This window comes from Papio anubis, chromosome 11 (genome assembly GCF_008728515.1).
Source record: "Papio anubis isolate 15944 chromosome 11, Panubis1.0, whole genome shotgun sequence".
In the NCBI taxonomy this organism is placed as follows: Eukaryota; Metazoa; Chordata; class Mammalia; order Primates; family Cercopithecidae; genus Papio; species Papio anubis.
Window position 1 is genome coordinate 118,607,328 of NC_044986.1, and position 19,261 is coordinate 118,626,588.

At 46.9% G+C, this 19,261-nt stretch overlaps 1 protein-coding gene across 2 annotated transcripts in view; it reads left to right on the plus strand.

Moving 5' to 3' along the window:
• The window catches only part of ITIH5 (inter-alpha-trypsin inhibitor heavy chain 5), a 101,603-nt gene that overhangs the window by 64,848 nt on the left and 17,494 nt on the right, over nucleotides 1–19,261 (plus strand). For both annotated transcript variants that reach the window (XM_003903369.5, XM_021943030.2), the window contains exon 8: nucleotides 14,067–14,235. In XM_003903369.5, coding sequence (XP_003903418.4) covers nucleotides 14,067–14,235 — 169 coding nt within the window. The remainder of the gene's footprint in view (nucleotides 1–14,066; nucleotides 14,236–19,261) is intronic.

The window sequence follows — 19,261 nt, forward strand, 5'->3', positions numbered from 1 at the left end:
GGGGCCAGGTGGGAAAATGGGGTTTCAGAGGTCAGATGAAGTCACAGCATTGGAATTGTTCTCCCCCCAGCATCCTGTCCACTGGCTCATATGTCTGAGACATGGAGCACATCTGAAACTTCAGCCAACCTCCACCCTTTATGACTGGCTAGAACTTAGTTCTGAGGCCATTTTGCTTTTCTTCCCCAGGTAACCGAGCCAGACAGAGTAGGAAGAGATGTGAGGTTTCTACTTCACCCTCCTTCCCCATAGATCTAAGAAGCCTCTACTGCCTTCTCTGCTCTGGACTGTCTAGCTATCCACATCCAATCTAGCACAAATAAGGAAGACAAGAAAAAGTAACCAGAGCACCTCTCAATCCCGAACAGTTAAGTTCACCGGTTCTTATAATGTCTTCCCTCTTGCGACAGAAATCTCCCTTTCCAGTCTCATTGGTGACCCTAACTAAGAGTCTGGGAAGATGGAAAGAGACCCAGGAGCAGTGTCACTCTCCCTGCCTAGTGGAGGGGGCTCCACTTCCTCTAAATATTTTCTTGTATATACAATCTACGTTTGTGGATATGCTGTGTTTACTTCTTACCTAATTGTTCCATGATTTTACGTGGAGCATGGCTTTTTCCCAGCCTCTCCGTATCTTTGTGTTTCATGTTCTTGATGTTTGTGAAGACACATCTCTGAGAATTTATAGTGAGAGGCATAGGATGGACCAAAGCCAAGCAGAAAGGAATTGTGAGAACTTAAGGGAAAGGGAAAGGTGATCAGGTCAAAGGCAGATGGAGAGTCCGACACCAAAACACCTGTAGAATGAAACATGCAGGGATCTAGAATCCAGACCCGCAGTTGGACAACATAAACTTCAGATTTAGACCAGGAGTGAGAAAGCAAGAACTCAATCATTTTATCAGTTAGCGTGTCAGAACGACGGATGGGAGACACCATTTACACAGAGAGCTGAACCTCTCTTGGTCAGCATCATCCTCTTACTTCCTATTAGAGCAGGCAGCCGCGCCTGGGGTTCATCTGGAGCCTACAGTTAGAGGTAGGCTGGGTTCTTGTTAAGGCTATCAAGCCTGTGTGCTAAGGCTGTATTCTTCGCTAGAATGAGAAGTATGGAATTGACAACGAATGTAAATCCTCCAAAGTACTGACCTTCCACATGAAGAGAAGTGGGGGAAAAAAATCTGTTTCTAGCCCTGAGTTACTTACACATCAAGTATAAAAAATGGATTTGCCTACTGTGTCGTAAAGAATAGCAGAAACATTATTGGCAAAGAGCTTTTCAGAAAAACGTACAATGACATGGTTAGGTAAATGTTTGGTACACTTGTCAAAGCAAAGTCAAAACATTAGGTAACTAATCTTAACATAAGCAGAGGGTTAAGATGAGACATAGTTCGCTTCTCAAGTTAGAATCGTGTTATGCAAACACAAAGATTAATGGAATTAGTTTTGTTTGTATTGCAAAAAATGTTTTAATATCTAAACCTATTCAGCCTTTTTAAAAAAAAGTTAAGGCTGACGTTAGCCAGAATTTAGTCTGTAACAGTCTTTCCATTTTAGAACCAGTCTTGAAGTGGTATTGGTATTTAGAAACGTTACAATAAAAGTGCTTTTTATCTTGCTATGAAGAAATAATTTGTTTATATTTTTACATAGATCAGGTAAACATATATGCAAATAAGTATTTCAAATCAGAGTTGCGATATTATCTAGCACCATACTGCATTCAAAGAGCATTTGAAAGGAGAATTTAAGCAGTAAATGAAAGTATAGTAGCTTAAAATAATATATTTTAAAATATAGGAGCCCTGTGACTTTGCTTAATTGAAGAAATATGCTTTTCTTGGCAGTGTGAACGTTAAAATGTTGAGACCAAAGAAAAATGTCTTCTACTTTTACTTCTAAGTGAAATTTCATTAAACTGTTTTAAAGTGTTGGAAGATGTATGACTTCTATCCCAAATTTTCCATTTATATGAAGAAAGCTAATTAGTTTCTGCCATTTCTCCAAAAAATATTTTGGCCAGTAGAAAAATCCTTCTAATTTCTTGCAACAGGATTTCCCAAATTTGACAGAGACACCTTTTTTGGTTATCTTCTGTTTGTCATAATTAAACATTTTTATTTTTAATATGAATAATATAATGTGGTTCATTTCAGGAGGTATTTATAGCAGAGGAGCAAAAAAAGGAACTTGGCATTGCACGATGGCTGATTTCCTTTAGGCGTTTTCATAACCTCCTGAAGTGTTACTGACACTCTTACACTATAGTCAATGGAGTAGCATTCTTTTGTAATGTTTTGATTTTTTCTTGGGAGCGAATCTGTTGCTAGATTTTTAAGAAGTACAACAATGATATGGACCTAAATACATTATGGAGAACTGGTTCTTCTTATTCAATTTATTGCCTTACTCCTAAGACTGGGATTTTTTTTTTTTTTTTTTTAAATCTGATTATTTGGTGGGTCAGTCACAGTAAGATTTCAGAAAATCTTCCTTCAAATTACTGAATGACCTGCAGAGGGTAACGTAAGTTTATGCTACCTTTTATAAAATAAATTTTTGTAATCTTGTAATACTGTGGACTTTGAATACCGCCACTGAGGCTTAGTGGACACCTACGGCCTGGGGACATCCCTTGGCAAGTCATGGCTACTCTGGTCTCAGCCATGACAGTGACTCCAAGGTGACTTGGGACCATGCTGTGTACGGGTGTCTGTGGGGAATGGAGGGGGTGACCTGGGACCATGCTGTGTACGGGTGTCTGTGGGGTACGGAGGGGGTGACCTGGGACCATGCCGTGTACGGGTGTCTGTGGGGTACGGAGGGGGTGACCTGGGACCATGACGCGGTAACGGGTGTCTGGCACCTGAGATCTGATTTCCATGCCCAGAAACAGGGATGAGAGACTGATTTGAGTCAGGACAGTCTGTGAAATGAGGGGTGACCTGTGGACCATGCCGTGCACGGGGTGTCTGTGGGTATGGAGGGGGTGACCAAGGGCATTCAGGACCATTCTGTGCTCCAGGTGTCTGTGAGCACAGAGAGGGTTTTACGTAGATCTGAGACTGGAAGGCTGGACATCTACTCTCCCCTCACCTCGGGCTTAGGCAAGAAGTTGCAGGTTGCAATAAGAATCTGTTGTGAACTTTGATGAAGTCACAGATGGTTTTTTATTTTGGTTGGTTCCTTCAGATGGCATGATGACAGGGCCATCTGCCACCCACCAAGGGGCACTGAGGATCTCCTGCCTGCTGGGTTAGGAAGGCCTAAGGACAGTATAGACACCTGCCCCCTCCCCACTGGTGTCCATGGCCTCTGCCCACCTTAGAAAGGACAAAGGCTGACCTGCCACTACAGCTTCTCTTGGGCATGTTTCATTTTCCAAAATTACCTTTCAGAAACTTAGGGCTGTTTTCATTTGCTGATTATGATTCTCTTCCATGGCTTAAATCAGGCTTTCAGAAGGTCTTTGATTTCTTTGGTGGATTTTTTTTTTTTTTTTTTTTTTTTTAGTATGGAGTCTCACTCTGCGCCCAGCCTGGAGTGCAATGGTGCAGTCTCTGCTCACTGCAACCTCTGCCTCCTGGGTTCATGGGATTCTCCTGCCTCCGTCTCCCAAGTAGCTGGGATTACAGGCATGCACCGCCATGCTCGGCTAATTTTTGTATTTTTAGTAGAGTTAGGGTTTCGCCACGTTGGCCAGGCTGGTCTCAAACTCCTGACCTCAGGTGATCGTCCTGCCTCTACTTCCCAAAGTGCTGGGATTACAGGCGTGAGCCACTGCACCCGGCCTTTACTGGATTATATTAATCCAGTCTTTAGTCTCTCTTAGGCTCATTCAAAAGAACTGTGTGGATCAATGGGAAGGAAAATGTCAACTCCCTGGTAAACATTTTAGACTGAGGCAAGGGATGGTGCCACTCAGGAGAACAGCACAATCATTGTGCAGGAGGCGTGGAATGACTGATGCTGAGTTCCCTTGAACTTGGATTCATCTGTGATGTCGTGGGTTCTCCTTGTCTTATACCCAAAAACCTAGGGTTTGTGGCACAAGAGCCTTTTGTGTCAGGGTTAGTTCCCATCGAATATGGTTTGAGAAAAGCTGCATCGTGGGCACCGGATGGAAGTGGGAGGAAGCTGTGGGCCGCAGCTGGCTCTTCCATGGGCTCCCTTGACTTCCCCTCTTAGGGTCTTATTGGACGCGCTTCTCTACTTGGGAAATGTTTATTGGTCATTCATGGCATGGTAGTTAACGCAATGGAATGCTTATCCCTTTGAGGGTTGGGCCAAGAGCCTGAAGCTCCTTGGGCTCAGCTTTATAGGAAAGAGGGAGAGGAAGAGAAGGGAAGGCCCCATCTCTTGTTCCCAGCGCAGCTGCATGCAGGGCCCGTGGTGCACAGGACAGACACCATTAAAGAAACTCTGTAATCCTTCCCAAAGATCGCTAGAACAAGCAAGACCATTGCCAACTGTACTGAAGGGCTGGAGAATCTGAAATAGAGTTTCCTTTTATTTATTTATTTATTTATTTAGGTGGAGTCTCGCTCTGTTGCCTAGGTTGGAATGCAGTGGCATGATCTTGGCTCACTGCAACCTGTACCTCACGGGTTCAAGCGATTCTCCTGCTTCAGCCTCCTGAGTAGCTGGGACTACAGGCAAATATCACCATGCCTGGCTAATTTTTTGTGTTTTTAGTAGAGATGGGGTTTCACCATGTTGGCCAGGATAGTCTCGATCTCCTGACCTCATGATCTGCCTGCCTTGGCCTCCCAAAGTGCTGGGATTACAGGCGTGAGCCACCACACCCGGCCAGAGTTTACTTATGTTTATTTATAACATAAGCCTTCTTGTGCCTGGAGAATTTAAATAGAAAGAGATTAAAGGACTTACTTATAGTAAACCTAAGACAGAGCTGGAATGGACTTCTAAGATAGTGTTTTTAAAGCAATAGGTTTTTGTTCTTTTAATCCAAGTGAAGTACGTATAAGAAGAGGAATTCATCACCATAAAATAGTTTTAAACAGAGTAATCTCTATCCTTTGTGACTCTAGATAACTAGGGTTAGAAGGAATCTCGTGTAATGCCTGCATCCAGGCCAGGGTATATCTTCAGTACCCAAATAGTAAGAAGTATATTCTTTCCATTTACTAAGTGTATCCAGGTGCGATTTTCAAAATCTCCCTTCAGTCCAAACATAATCTGGTCTTTAGTTTTTCAATTTTAAATTTATTATTTATTTATTTACGTTTTAGAGATAGGGTCTCGCTCTGTTGCCCAGGCTGAAGAGTAGTGGCATGATTATAGCTCACTGCAGTCTCAAACTCCTGGGCTCAAGCCATCCTCCTGCCTCAGCCTCCTGAATAGCTGGGACCACAGCCATTGCTCCTAACCTGGAATTTTTAAAAGATCTCTTCTGATGACATGTGGACCCATGTCTGCAGCTTGTCCTCTTGTGTTAGCAGAGATGACGCCCGTTAACTATGGATTGTGCTTTTAGGAACTGGCACGGACCCCCCCCAGGGAAACCCGAAGGGCCTCTTGCGGGTTGACCTCTGTAAGAACCCCGTTTTCCTCCTCAGGCCCCACAGGTGCCCCTTATTTTTTTCCTCTAGGCATGGGGGTTTGGTGTTCCTGCCTCTTCCCGATGCCCCACTCTCTCTAAGACTTGCTAACTCCTCCCCACTGGCTTCCTAGCCAGTAGTTGTCAGGCAGTGACCTGAGCCCCGTCCCCTTGGTTTCCACCCCAAATAAGCCCTTGTCCAAGAGCATAAAGACAACGAGTTGGAAACTTTTATGGCCCCAGAGAGCAAGTGTGGCTTTCTAAAGCCAGACACTTAATCCCCTCGCGAATCAGGCCTGTACACCGATTGTATTCATCTCCATGAAAACTGCGATACATATCATCATACATTTTATATGCCTGTTTTAAAAGATCTCCAGGGAAGACATTTCCACAGTCCCCTGTGGTCATCTTTTAAGGAATTAATTTCATGACTCCAACATGTATGTTTTGGGGGTCCCTGTCTCAAGCAGGTTAGCCCCTTTCTAGCATGGAGGCCCCTAGAGGGAGCTTAGAGGACAGGAGTGTGGCTTCCTGGGGTGCCCAGTGTCTCTTCCTTCAGGCCTAGTTAGTTAGAAAGGGCGTTGAGGGTGAGTGGTGACCAGCTTTGTCCATCACCTGCACTGGAAGAGTCTACAGCTTTTCCTAGCCATGATCATGCAGTCTCAGGATTGGGAGGGACCCTGAACGGGGGTCTTGGCTGCTCAGCCCTTTGGAGGTGGGAAGGCAAGTCAAGGGTTAACAGAGCCAGTGGCTGCAGTCTGCAGGGGTGAATGAGGTTCGGTGGCTGCTGCAGTCTGCAGGGGTTGGTGGGGCTGGGTGGCTGCAGTCTGTGGGGGTGAATGAGGTTGGGTGGCTGCAGTCTGCAGGGGTTAGTGGAGTGAGTGGCTGCAGTCTGCGGGGGTGAGTGGAGCTGGGTGGCTGGAGTCCGCAGGGGTGGGTGGTGCTGGGTGGCTGCAGTCCGCAGGGGTGAGTGGGGCTGGGTGGCTTCAGTCTGCAGGGGTGAGTGGGGTTGGGTGGTTGCAGTCTGCAGGGGTGAGTGGGGTTGGGTGACTGCAGTCTGCAGGGATGAGTGTGGGGTTGGGTGACTGCAGTCTGCAGGGATGAGTGGGGCTGGGTGGCTGCAGTCTGCAGGGATGAGTGGGGCTGGGTGGCTGCAGTCTGCAAGGGATGAGTGGGGCTGGGTGGCTCTATATGCCTGGCCCCTCTGGAACGAGGGCAGGAGTCCATCCACACGGCCCTCCTCTGAGTGGGAATGGAGCCACCGGGAGGTGCCTGGGCTGCCTTCCCTGGTGCACGCAAGGACAAGTTGCAGCTGAGGCCTTACAAGGTCATAAGGAGCCTGTAGCTGCTGAACTGAGGGAAGGAGGGTAGAGAGATTGAATAACTCTTCCTAAAGCAGAATATCCGTCATGTGGGAAAAAAAAAAATGCCAGCTTAAGAGTGAGGCGGGTCCCTCTGGAGGTTCTTGGCACACTGTGAAGGTTCCCTGAGGATGTCAGCAGCTAAAGCAGCAGCTCCGCCACAGGTGGCCTTCCTGGCAGGCCCCCGTGCAGCCTGACCATGTTGGGCCCAGCAGTGTGCAGCGTGGAGACTCTCAGGAGGGCCTGAGAACTGGGCCCAGCACTGCCCTACCACTGCCACTGCATGCTGCTGTCCCTCCCATCCCAGCCAGCACCTTCAGTCCTTCCTGGGTGGGGACTACCTGGACTGTGAGTGCGCAGGGGTCCGGTCCGTCTGATGCTCACATAGGCTGTGCTGGCTCTAAGTGAGAGGAGGGGCAGGGATGAACCAGGGTGAGAAGGGCCCAGTGCCCTGGCTGAGGCCGCCCCTGCCTGTGGAGTGCAGTTCTCTGAGTTATTGATCATCACTGCAGCTTGTCCATCAGGCAGCTCGGAGCTTCCTGCACATCCTCTTTCTCAGTAGTGTCTGTCTTAGGTTCTCAGGGGCTGGGTTGTGTCTCATGTCCCTTGCATTCACCAACAGGACCTCTCTGTCTGTCTTTCTCCTCCCCTCTGTTTTCCTCTTTCTCCCTCACTCTTTCTGTCTCTTTCTCTGTGTTCCTGAGTATTCTGTCTGTCTCTGTCTCCTCTATCTCTGTTCTTCTCTGTCTGTCTCTGTCTCCTCTATCTCTGTTCTTCTCTGTCTGTCTCTGTCTTATTTGTTTAATAATACAACAGATATTTCCTAAAAGCCTGCAATGTACAAAATGCCACCACGTTGGGAGGGTGGGGCAGGGCAAGGGGATGGCTGTTTTGAGGAACTCCCTGTCCAGTGTGACAGATGGATCATTTATTCACTGCTTACTTAGTCAGGACACATTTGTCAAGCATCTCCTATGCGCCAGGCACTGCTGGGTATTAAATATAGAACGATAAATATACAATAATAAACCAGAAAAAGTGGCTGGGTGCGGTGGCTCACGCCTGTAATCCTAATGCTTTGGGAGGCTGAGTTGGGTGGATTACCAGGTCGAGAGATCGAGACCATCCTGGCCAACATAGTGAAACCCCATCTCTACTAAAAATACAAAAATTAGCTGGGCATGGTGGCGTATGACTATAGTCCCAGCTACTCAGGAGGCTGAGGCAGGAGAATTACTTGAACCCAGGAGACGGAGGTTGCAGTGAGCTGAGATCACACCACTGCAGCCTGGTGATAAAGTGAGACTCTGTCTCAAAAATAAATAAATAAAATAATAAATAAATAAATAAAACAGAGAAAGCTCCTGCACACAAAAGCATAGACTGGAGATGGACAGACCAGTCAATGCACAGAGAGAGAAGGACATTCTGTCTATCAACGTGAAAGGAGAGAGCAGGGGTCCATGCTTTGGGGAATGGTGGTCAGGGCTGGGAGGCAGGGAAGGGCTCTCTTGGAAGATCATGTGTAAACCCAGGATTGCAGGACAAGAAGGGACCTGCAGCAGCAAAGACCGAGAGGAAGAGGAAGGGAGCTCCAAGGAAAGGAAACAGCAGGTGCAAGGGTCCTGGGGAGGGAAGGAGCTTGCAGGAGTCATGGCGGCACAGTGTGGACATCCCGTAGCTGGGGTACGTGTCAGCCGGTGCAGCATCAGGGATGGAGCTGTCACCTGTCTTCACCGTTGAGTTAGGAATGGCCTCACCAAGGAGGGGACATATCAAGTGAGTTCTGAAGGGTGGCCGTAGCTCAACATGTAGGGAAGGTGGGGAAGGAAGGCAGCCCCTGGCGCCACCGCAGGAAGTAATGAGAAAGCAGGGTGGGTTTAGGGAAGCTGGGTGTGGGCGAATCAGACCTTAGAGTTGGTAGCCGGAGCAGACTAGCAGGAAATAAAGACAGGAATTTGAACCGGGACCATTTATTTTAATGAGGATTTTGTATCCAAAAGGAGACATTAGGCCAGGTGCAGTGGCTCACACCTATAATCCCAGCATTTTGGGAGGCCGAGACGGGCAGATCATGAGGTCAGGTGATTGAGACCATCCTGGCCAACATGGTGAAACCCCATACAAAAAATTAGCTGAGCGTGGTGGTGTGAGCCTGTAATCCCAGCTACTCGGGAGGCTGAGGCAGGGGAATTGCTTGAACCCGGGAGGTGGAGGTTGCAGTGAGTGGATACCGCGCCACCGCACTCCAGCCTGGTGACAGAGCAAGACTCTAAGATAAGATGATAAGATAAGATACATTAGACTTTATGCTGAGGGCAGTGAGGGGCCATGGAAGGCTTTGAAGAGAGGAGGGTTGAAAATCTACGTTGCAGTAATGCAGGGCCATGCTAGGTCCTTCCTAAAGTGCAAGCCCTTTGTCGCTCCACTTCCGCATATGGAAATTTATCCTAAGGGAAGAGTCACGGGCACAAAGACTTAGGGATAATGAGCTTCCCAGCAGCGCTGCTCAAATATTCCAAAATATTAAAACATGGTGGATGCGTGCAGGAGGATGTTGGGTTGCTGTTAAAATGATGTGGCAAACATTTCTCCATTGATATGAAAACCATATGTGATACGTTACAGTAAAGAGAAACTTTACAGCACGATATGTGTATTACATGATCCCACTTCCTTTAAAATCACACGTGCACACGCGTACACTCGATGTTTCTGAAGTGGTATATGGCACACCAGCGTTTTAGTAGTGGTGGTCTCTAGGTAGGCGTGATGATGTGAGTTGTATATGTTTTTCTTCTTATCTTTCAAAAAATGAGTAATATTTTTGTGTTAAGAAAAAATACAAAGGAAGAAAAGGAATGTCAGTTTATGGTCACAGGGATATTTAGGGAGAGGAGTTGGAATTCCAGGGTGGTGGCGAAGGATGTGAGGGTTACAGATTCAACATGACGTCCAGGCTTCTGCCCTGGACCACGGGTGAAGGTTCCAGTGGCCTCTGTCCCGGGACAGAGAGCAGCAAAGGAGAGGGAGATTTAAAAAGATGAAGGTTCCATTCTCCACCGAGTCGATTCTGAGCTACCCGTGGGACACGCAGGGAAAAACGGTTGGCAGGTTGGTCTGGATGGAACAACAGAGGCCAGCTCCAGAGATGAGCCTGGAAATTCACAGATGACGATGGTAGTTGGCACGGTGGGGGATGGATGATGTCACCTGGAGCAGTGTCTGGTGTGAGAGTGGAGCTGAGAACCTCAGCTGAGAAAAGGACCGTGTGACTCACCCTGAAGGGCCAGCAGAGAGGGAGACACCAGCAAAGCCCCGGGGAGGGGCCGGGGAAGCCAGAGCAGGAGGAGTTTCAAGAAGGGAACAGCATAGACTTGACAATGCCTTCTGGAGGGTGCTGGCACGTCTTGGGTGTGGGTTCTGTTTATTTGCATGGGATACGTTGACATTTTTCCTGGGGGTGGGAGCCAGGCATGGGAGAGGACAGGAAACTGCTGCGGAGAGCCCCTCTGAACAAGCGGGGTGTAGGGGGATAGGAGGAGGGAATAGCAGAGGAGAGAACAGAGAATAGTGGAGGTCTCCGAGCCCCGGGAATGAAAAGGAGCATTCCATTGCTGTTCTTTTCTCCCAGAAGAACTTGTTGCATTCTTCAGTAGGATGAGAAGGTAGATTTAATGAAATATGTTCATTGTTCTTGTCCCCGGGCAGGTGCAAAAATCCTGCAGTGCCTTCCTTTTTTTTTTTTTTTTTCTGTTTTGAGATAGAGTCTCGCTCTATTGCCCAGGCTGAAGTGCAGTGGCGTGATCCCAGCTCACTGCAACTTCCACCTCCTGGGTTCAAGTGATTCTCCTGCCTCAGCCTCCCAAGTAGCTGGATTACAGGCGTGTGCCACCATGCCCAGCTAATTTTTATATTTTTTTACTAGAGGCAAGGTTTTACCACATGGGCCAGGCTGGTCTTGAACTTCTGACCTCAAGTGATTTGCTGGCCTCAGCCTCCCCGAGTGCTGGGATTACAGGCGTAAGCCAGTGTGCCTGGCACCTGAGTGCCTTCTGCGAGGATGTTACAGGAGATGAATACACTAATGATGCCAGAAATGAAGCAAAAGAAACAAAGAAATAAACAGAGCGCATCAACATACAGGGACTTGGAAGAGATCACCAGATTTGCTGCACATTAAAAGGGTGACAGCTCCGAGTAACCTCGCCTCCAGTCGTCCTGGGGCTGCAGATTCTGTTGCTGTTTGTGCACGTGCTGCCCCTGAAGTCAGACTCCCTGCATTTTAATCCAGGCTCCCATGGGGCATGATGCTCAGCCCCTCCATGCCTCAGTTGCCCCATCTGTTAAATGGGAATACTAATAGTTACTTTCTCTCAGTTGGCTTGTAAGAATTAGAATTCATCACCTCAACATAGGAAGAGCCTGTCCACTCAGCATATGCTTGGGGAGTAGAAAGCTCCCAGGAAATGCAAGCTGTTAATATCATCCGCGTCGTCATCATCATCCTTCTAATGATACCATCAACTCCATTGCTTTCTCAACCTGGGAATGAAGAAGTGCTGGGAAGTGGAGGAACATTACTTTAGCAAAAACCCAGGGGGAGCGAGTTAGGCGAACATTTGCTCAGCCTAGAAACTCTTAGTTCACTAGCCCTACAGAAAAAAATATAATGTACAGTTGTGTTTTATTTATTTTTTTGAGACACAGTTTCACTCTGTCACCCAGGCTGGAGTTCAGTGGCACGATCTCGGCTCACTGCCATCTCCGCCTCCCAGGTTCAAGTGATTCTCCTGCCTCAGCCTCCTGAGTAGCTGGGATTACAGGTGGGCCACCACGTCCAGCTAATTTTTGTATTATTAGTAGAGACGAGGTTTCACCATGTTGGCCAGGCTGGTCTCAAACTCCTGACCTCAGGTGATCTACCCACCTCAGCCTCCCAAAGTGCTGGGATTACAGGTATGCACCACCATGCCTGGCTAATTTTTGTATTATTAGTAGAGACGAGGTTTTGCGATGTTGGCCAGGCTGATCTCTATCTCCTGACCTCAAGTGATCCACCTGCCTCGGCCTCCCAAAGTGTTGGGATTAGAGGCGTGAGCTACCGCACCTGGCCTAATGTGCAGATTTAAAAATAGATGCATTGAGAATAGTTTTCTGGAGCAGAATTTGAGGTTCCTATAAAATTCAAGTTGGACAGTTTGATATGGGATGAGCAGTTGGATCCAGGATTGAGAGGAGGCTGAGGAGTGAGGAAGAGGGAAAATTCCAGAGGGAAAGGATACAAAAGCAGTGGTTATTTCACCTAGCCAGAGAGGCCGACGGAGCCATCTGTCTGAACCTGGGGAAGGAGGAAAGGCAAAGAGTCATGAACCAGGGAAGAGACCCACAGCTTGTTTTGAGAATGTTCCGGAACTCCTTAGCACATGTCCTTCTGGAACTCACCATTCCCGACGTCACTGTTTTCTCTTAAGCTCTGCTGGGGCTTTCCACCAGCAAGTTACAGCCACCAGCAAGTAACAGCAAACCCATCTAGAACTCTGATTGTATGCCTGGCCCTGCTCGGAGCCCTTTTCATCTCAATCCTGATTTAATCCTCATGACAACCTGATGAGGCAGGTACTATTACTGTCCTGATTTTATGGATGGGGTAACTTGAGCGCAGTGATATCAGAGAGCGAGTAAGTGAGGGAGCTTACTGCTCAGGGCCTCACAGAGAGTTGGGGGGGGAACCCAGCCTCAAGGGTGACAGCTGGCCCTGAAGCCTGTGCTCTTCACCTTCGTAAAGGTGCCAGATGTCCTTTCGTGGTCATTATGCAATGAAAGTCCCTGACCGCCTATGCTGTGCCTCTTTAAGTGTCTAACAACAGTGCTACTTGGGAAGACAGTGTTTGCTCACAGTGTCTGCAGATTACTCTAGAAACCTTTTCTAAGCCCCTAGCGTATTTCTGGTTTCAGGTCATATGGCTTCTTTCTTCCTTCCATGCGTCACAGCTGACTTTAGTGCATACCTGTTATCACTTAGCATCCGCGATCTCACCTGTGTTACTTCCCGGCTTTGCTTAAACCGCCTGCCTTCTCTTCAGAATGCCCTTCGAAGCTGGGTGCAGTGGCTCACACCGGTAATCCCAGCACTTTGGGAGGCTGAGGCAAGTGGATTGCCTGAGCTCAGGAGTTCGAGGCCACCCTGGGCAACATGGTGAAACCCCGTCTCTACTAAAATACAGAAATTAACCGGATGTGGTGGCTTGCACCTGTGATCCCAGCTACTCAGGAAGCTGAGGCAGGAGAATCGCTTGAACCTGGGAGGCAGAGGTTGCAGTGAGCTGAGATTGCACCACTGCACCCCAGCCTGGGTGACAGAGCGAGAGTCTGTCTAAAATAATAAGAAGAATGTCCTTCCAGTTCTTTCAAGGTATTCTTTAAACCTCATCCTCAAATTCCTCTTTTCTTTAAAGCCTCATGTCACTCCAGTCCATAGTAATAATCTTTTTAATTCCTATGGTATTTATCATTTGGGCCTTTAATTTTATAATTCATTAAATGTTCATTCATTCACCTGCCTCACCTTTGTCTAGCACCTCCTTCTTGTCACTAGGTGGTAGGAAGATGAAGGAGACCCACCTGCAGAGAACTCACAACCGAGTAAGGGAAGGAGATGAACAATCATCATGGTGTGATGCGTGCTTTCTCATAGGAGTGCGTTGAGGGCTTTGCCAGCCTAAGGGAGAGAATGATCAGCTCTCTTCAGAGAAGTTAGAAATATTTCGAACAGAGAATTTGCACACTTGCCTGGCTCTTAAGAATGAGGAGGGGCTTGTCAAGTGAAAGATGGAGGTAGGGCGGTGGGGAAGAACATTCAGGGTCAAGAGAACAGCAGTGGTGGAGATGTGGGGGCCCAAAGCACCGTGGCGGGATGCAGCTTTCGTAATGATTCACTCATGTCTACAACCGTAACATCTTTATACCATTCTTTCCAGTCAGGTAACCAATTCCTTGACATTCAGCCAAGTGCCCTTTACATAGTTGACACTGAATTTGAACCCTGACATTGTTCCCGGGGGTGACGGTTTCCTGAACAGGGGATAAGTGGACTCACGTGAGTGGCTGTGACTGGTTTTGTTTTTGTGTTTGCCTAGACCAAGGATGCCCTCTTCACGATTCTCCATGACCTCCGACCCCAGGACCGTTTCAGTATCATTGGATTTTCCAACCGGATCAAAGTATGGAAGGACCACTTGATATCAGTCACTCCAGACAGCATCAGGGATGGCAAAGTGTACATTCACCATATGTCACCTACTGGAGGTAAAGATGACACCTTCTTTTCACATTGGCTTGGCTTTGACATAATAAGTTTTCTTTTTTCCTTTTGGCTGAGAGACAAAGATTTGAAAGCTGGGGTTGATGGCAGGAAAGGAGACTGCGGGTGAGAGCTTTCTCAGCAGCCTAGGTTGCTCCGAATACCAAATCCGTGCTCTCAGTCTCCAAGTGAGGCTGGTGAAGTTCTGGGGGAAAATAACCTGATAGGTGTTTGGAGGCTTTCCTGGTTCATCTCATGGATCCTGTTACAAAAAGTCTTGCTGATACAAAAACAATACTGTTTTTGTAAAGGTTTGGGGGTGGAGAATTAAAGCCACACAGACCAGCCAGTGGTTCATGCACAGGGGCAGGTGGAACTGCTTTGCAAAACAAGGCGGGGCAGGGGCAGGGGCAGGTGGAACTGCTTTGCAAGACCAGGAGCCCTGTTGGTAGACCTGCAGCAGAGTGAGTGAAACCTGTATCCGGGTGGCCTGGGAGGGTTGCGGAGGTAAAATGTGATGGGGAGGATGTGGGCTCTCAGCCACTGCACACTTGTCTTGGGTGGTGCCCAGGTAAGGGTGCAGAATGTTAAGAAAGGAAAGACCATAAAGAATTCTGAGAAGAGTGGACAATCAGAGCAGTGTGTTACCCAGCTGTCCTAGATGTTAAGTTCTCCCAACTCAGGACCTGCGCCGTGCTCTTGCTGTTCTCTGTATAAACAGTGCAGTGGACACAGAAGAGGTGCTCAGTATTGGAGCATTTAGAACAACTGGACCTACTCCCTCCCTGCCCCCTGCCTTACAGGCTCTGTATAGAGACACCACCTCCTGGTTAATTCCACTTCAGTTATCTGGAAACCTACAAAACACTCTTCAGTCTTTTCCCATCTGGAATTTTCCATCTTTAATATATTCATGGTTTCCCAATCCAAGACAAAGCCCTCATTTCCCAAATGAACTTAATTTGGAACTTGATCTTGCTGGGCTGGTACTTTCATTTACACTGGGATTTCCTACTAGCCTCCAAAACAGTATAATCTCGGAACTGTTTTGATGTTTGATGAGAGAAATAGAAGATTGGATTTAATATGATAGTGATAATCTACGGCAGGAAATCCAAATCCACAACACCGTAAAATTCTTGAAGGAACAGATTTCTCTTCATGTTAACATAGCTCCCACCTCCATGCATGGTTCCTGACACAGAGGGCATGCTCAATGGATATTTGTAGATTGGATGTATTTTAATGGTCCTGCTTACTAGAAGAATGATGTGTGTGTGCTGGTAGAGTGGGGTCCATGGAGTAATAAACAGCTTTAGAAAATAGCTGGGCCGGGCGGGGTGGCTCACGCTTGTAATCCCAGCACTTTGGGAGGCCACGGCAGGTGAATCACCTGAGGTCAGGAGTTCAAAACCAGCCTGGCCAGCATGGCGAAACCCCGTCTCTACTAAAAATACAAAAAGTTAGCCAGGCGTGGTGGCAAGTGCCTGTAATCCCAGCTACTTGGGAGGCTAAGGCAGGAGAATTGCTTGAATCTGGGAGGCAGAGGTTGCAGTGAGCCAAGATCACATCACTCCAGCCTGGGCGACAGCAAGGCTCTGTCTCAAAATAAAAAGAAAAAAAAAAAAAGAAAGAAAATGGCTGATGTATGCTAGCGTCTTTTGGACTCCAAGCCTTAGAAACCCCATGGATTTCCTTTATTTTTCTTGACACCGCCTTGCCCTAGCCTCTGCAGGTGAACAGTAGATCAGCCTGCTTCTCTCTAAGATGTGTAGCGTCAGGACTGAGAGCATGGATTTGGAAGCCAGGCTGCCTGGGTTTGAATCCAGCTCCACCTTCTCTGTGCCTCAGTTTCCTCATCTGTAGAATGAAGATAACAATGGAGTCGTTATCAGGATGGAGTGAGCTAAAGCATTTCAAGTGGTTAGAATGGTCCTGGCACATAGAAGGTCCTCTTTAAGCATCGATGTGGCCATTATTTTCGGGTAACCCCTCTCACTGGTGCTTGTGAGTCCTTTGATGACAGCTCCTCTCTGTGTTCAGTGGGCAGGAGGCGCCCCCCTTAACATGGGCTTGATGCCAATCCCTGCAGGGCCTCTGGTGGCTGTGTGCCATCGGGAAAGCTAATCCATCCCTCTGCCTGGGCTCTCCTTGGCTTTAAAGTGGAGTGAGAGATTTGGCACCATTGCTGAATACAGACACGAAAAAAAAACAAATGCCAGTTCATCCTTGCCCACACATCCAGGGGCACTAAGAAATTAGACTGGGCCTTAAGAAAGGCAAATTAGGCCAGGCACAGTGGCTCATGCCTGTAATCCTAGCACTTTGGGAGGCCAAGACGGGCGGATTGCCTGAGCTCGGGAGCTTGAGACCAGCCTGGGCAACACGGTGAAACCCCATCTCTACTGAAATACAAAAAACTAGCTGGGCGTGGTGGCTTGCACCTGTAGTCTCAGCTACTGGGAAGGCTGAGGCAGGAGAATTGCATGAATCTGGGAGGCAGAGGTTGCAGTGAGCCGAGATCGCGCCACTGCACTCCAGCCCGGGTGACAAAGTGAGATTCCATTTGAAAAGCAAACAAACAAAAGAAAGGCAAATTAGTGATTCCAATAAAATGTTAAATAACTTTCCTTCCATTTGGACTCTGCATCTTAGCAAGAATTACGAACATCTGGTCATGGACGTAGCCTTATCTACTTTTTTAGCTAGAAAATCTGGAGGATGTAAAGCCATGGGGGAGATGATCTGGTTCTCCCAGATGTGGTACATTTTAATTTTAAATTTTAATTTTTGTGGGTCCAGAGTAGGTATATGTATTTATGGGGTATATGAGGTATTTTGATACAGGCATACATTGTGTGATAATTACATCAGATAAATGAAATATCTGTCACCTCAAGCATTTGTCCTTTGTGTTACAAACAATCCAATTATACTCTTAGTTATTTTTAAATGTATCTTGAAATTATTATTGAATATAATCACCCTGTTGCACTATCAAATGCTAGATCTTCTTCATTCTTTCTAACTACTTTTTGTACCCATTAACTATCCTTCTGCCCCACCCTCTACTACCCTTCCCAGCCTCTGGGAACCATTGTTCTCCTCTTTATCTCCGTGAGTTCAATTGTTTTAATTTTTAGTTCCCGCAAATAAGCAAGAACATGGGAAGTTGGTCTTTCTGCGCCTGGCTTAATTCACTTAATATAATGAGCTCCAGTTCCATCCATCGTGTTGCAAATGACAGGATCTCATTCTTTTTTATGGCTGAATAGTGCCCCATGGTATATATGTACCACAAATGTGGTAAAATTTGCAGGTAGAGAAAAGTGCCTCCAGTCAGGATGATGGATGGTGGTGATGGTCATCAAACTCTTAAGTTTACCACAGATCATGAATTGGACACTTAGAATGGGTGATCTTTTGGTATATAGATTTTATCTTAAGCCATTTAAAAAAAAAAAAAAAAACCAAAGGAAATAGGTGTTCACACTACAGTAAAGTCTCTGCTTTACTTGGTAATGGTGGGATGCTGGTAGCTTAGTTCAGTGGAATTCTTAGCTAACCCAGAAACCTCACTGTAGCTGGGATTTCAACCTCAACCATCCAACCACCTGTCTCTCCATCCACCAAACAAATACTTGTACAGCTCCTATCAAAGACACAGGCCCCAACTTTATTTATTCATTTTGCTCCCAAACTTAAATTGTGTGATTTATTTTAATCATAAAGTAGTAAATTTAAGAATACATGGGGCCAGGTGCGGTGGCCCACACCAGTAATCCCAGCACTTTGAAGGCCAAGGTGGGCAGATCACAAAGTCAGATCAAGACCAGCCTGGCCAACATGGTGAAACCCCATCTGTACTAAAAAAATAGAAAAATTAGCTGGGCGTGGTGGCATGTGCCTGTAATCCCAGCTACCCAGGAGGCTGAGGCAGGAGAATTGCTTGCTTTAACCAGGGAGGCAGAGGTTGCAGTGAGCCAAGATCACGCCACTGCACTCCAGCTCGGGCAAGAGAGCAAGACTATGTCTTAAAAAAAAGAAAAAGAAAAAGAAAAAAAATACATCGGTGGCTGGGCATGGTGGCTCACACCTGTAGTCCCAGCACTTTGGGAGGTTGAGGTGGGAGAATTGCTTGAGCCCAGGAGTTTGAGACCAGCCTGGGCAACATATTGAGACCCTGTCTCTAAATAAAAAAAGAAGGAAAAGAAAACATGGGAACATTCTTTTTTAAGGAAGCAGTAACCTGTAGTGTAACATACATGCAGAGAAATGCACATGTAGTAAGTGTACAACCTGATATGTTTTCATAAATTGAACAGAACCCGGACCCAGATCAAGAAACAGAACATTTAGAACTCATGTTCTCACCCCATGTTTTCCATGGAAGTGTCTATTCTAAGACATTTGAGGAGTAAAGAAAATCATCCAAAGAAAAGCAGGAGAGTAAAACCTCCTGCTGTCCACAGATACCTGCTAATGTCATTGGTGTTTATTCTTCCACCGTTTCTCAGAGTTGAGATTTGTTTTCTATTTTGTAGAGGTTTTCTAAGCCACATATTCCTGATAAAAGTTTTCTTCCCTGTCGTCCCCAACTTCATTTTATTTATAAATTTATTTATTTTATTTTTATTTTTTCTGTTGAGACAGCATCTCACTTTGTTGCCCAGGCTGGAGTGCAATGGCACAATCTTGTCTCACTGCAACTTCCGCCTTCTGGGTTCAAGTGATTTTCTGACCTTAGCCACCCGAGTAGCTGGGATTACAGGCATGTGCCACCATGCCTGGCTAATTTTTGTATTTTTGGTAGAGACAGGGTTTTGCCATGTTGGCCAGGCTGGTCTCGAACTCCTGACCTCAGGTGATCTGCCCACCTTGGCCTTCCAAAGTTCTGGGATTACAGGCATGAGACACCGTGCCTGGCCGGCCCTCAACTTTAATCAGAGCTGTTTTTGACAAGGGCGTCTGAAGGAAAAAGGGTGGCTAAGAGAAATATTTCATGCCCCTTCCTCTGTGGGGTTCTGACAA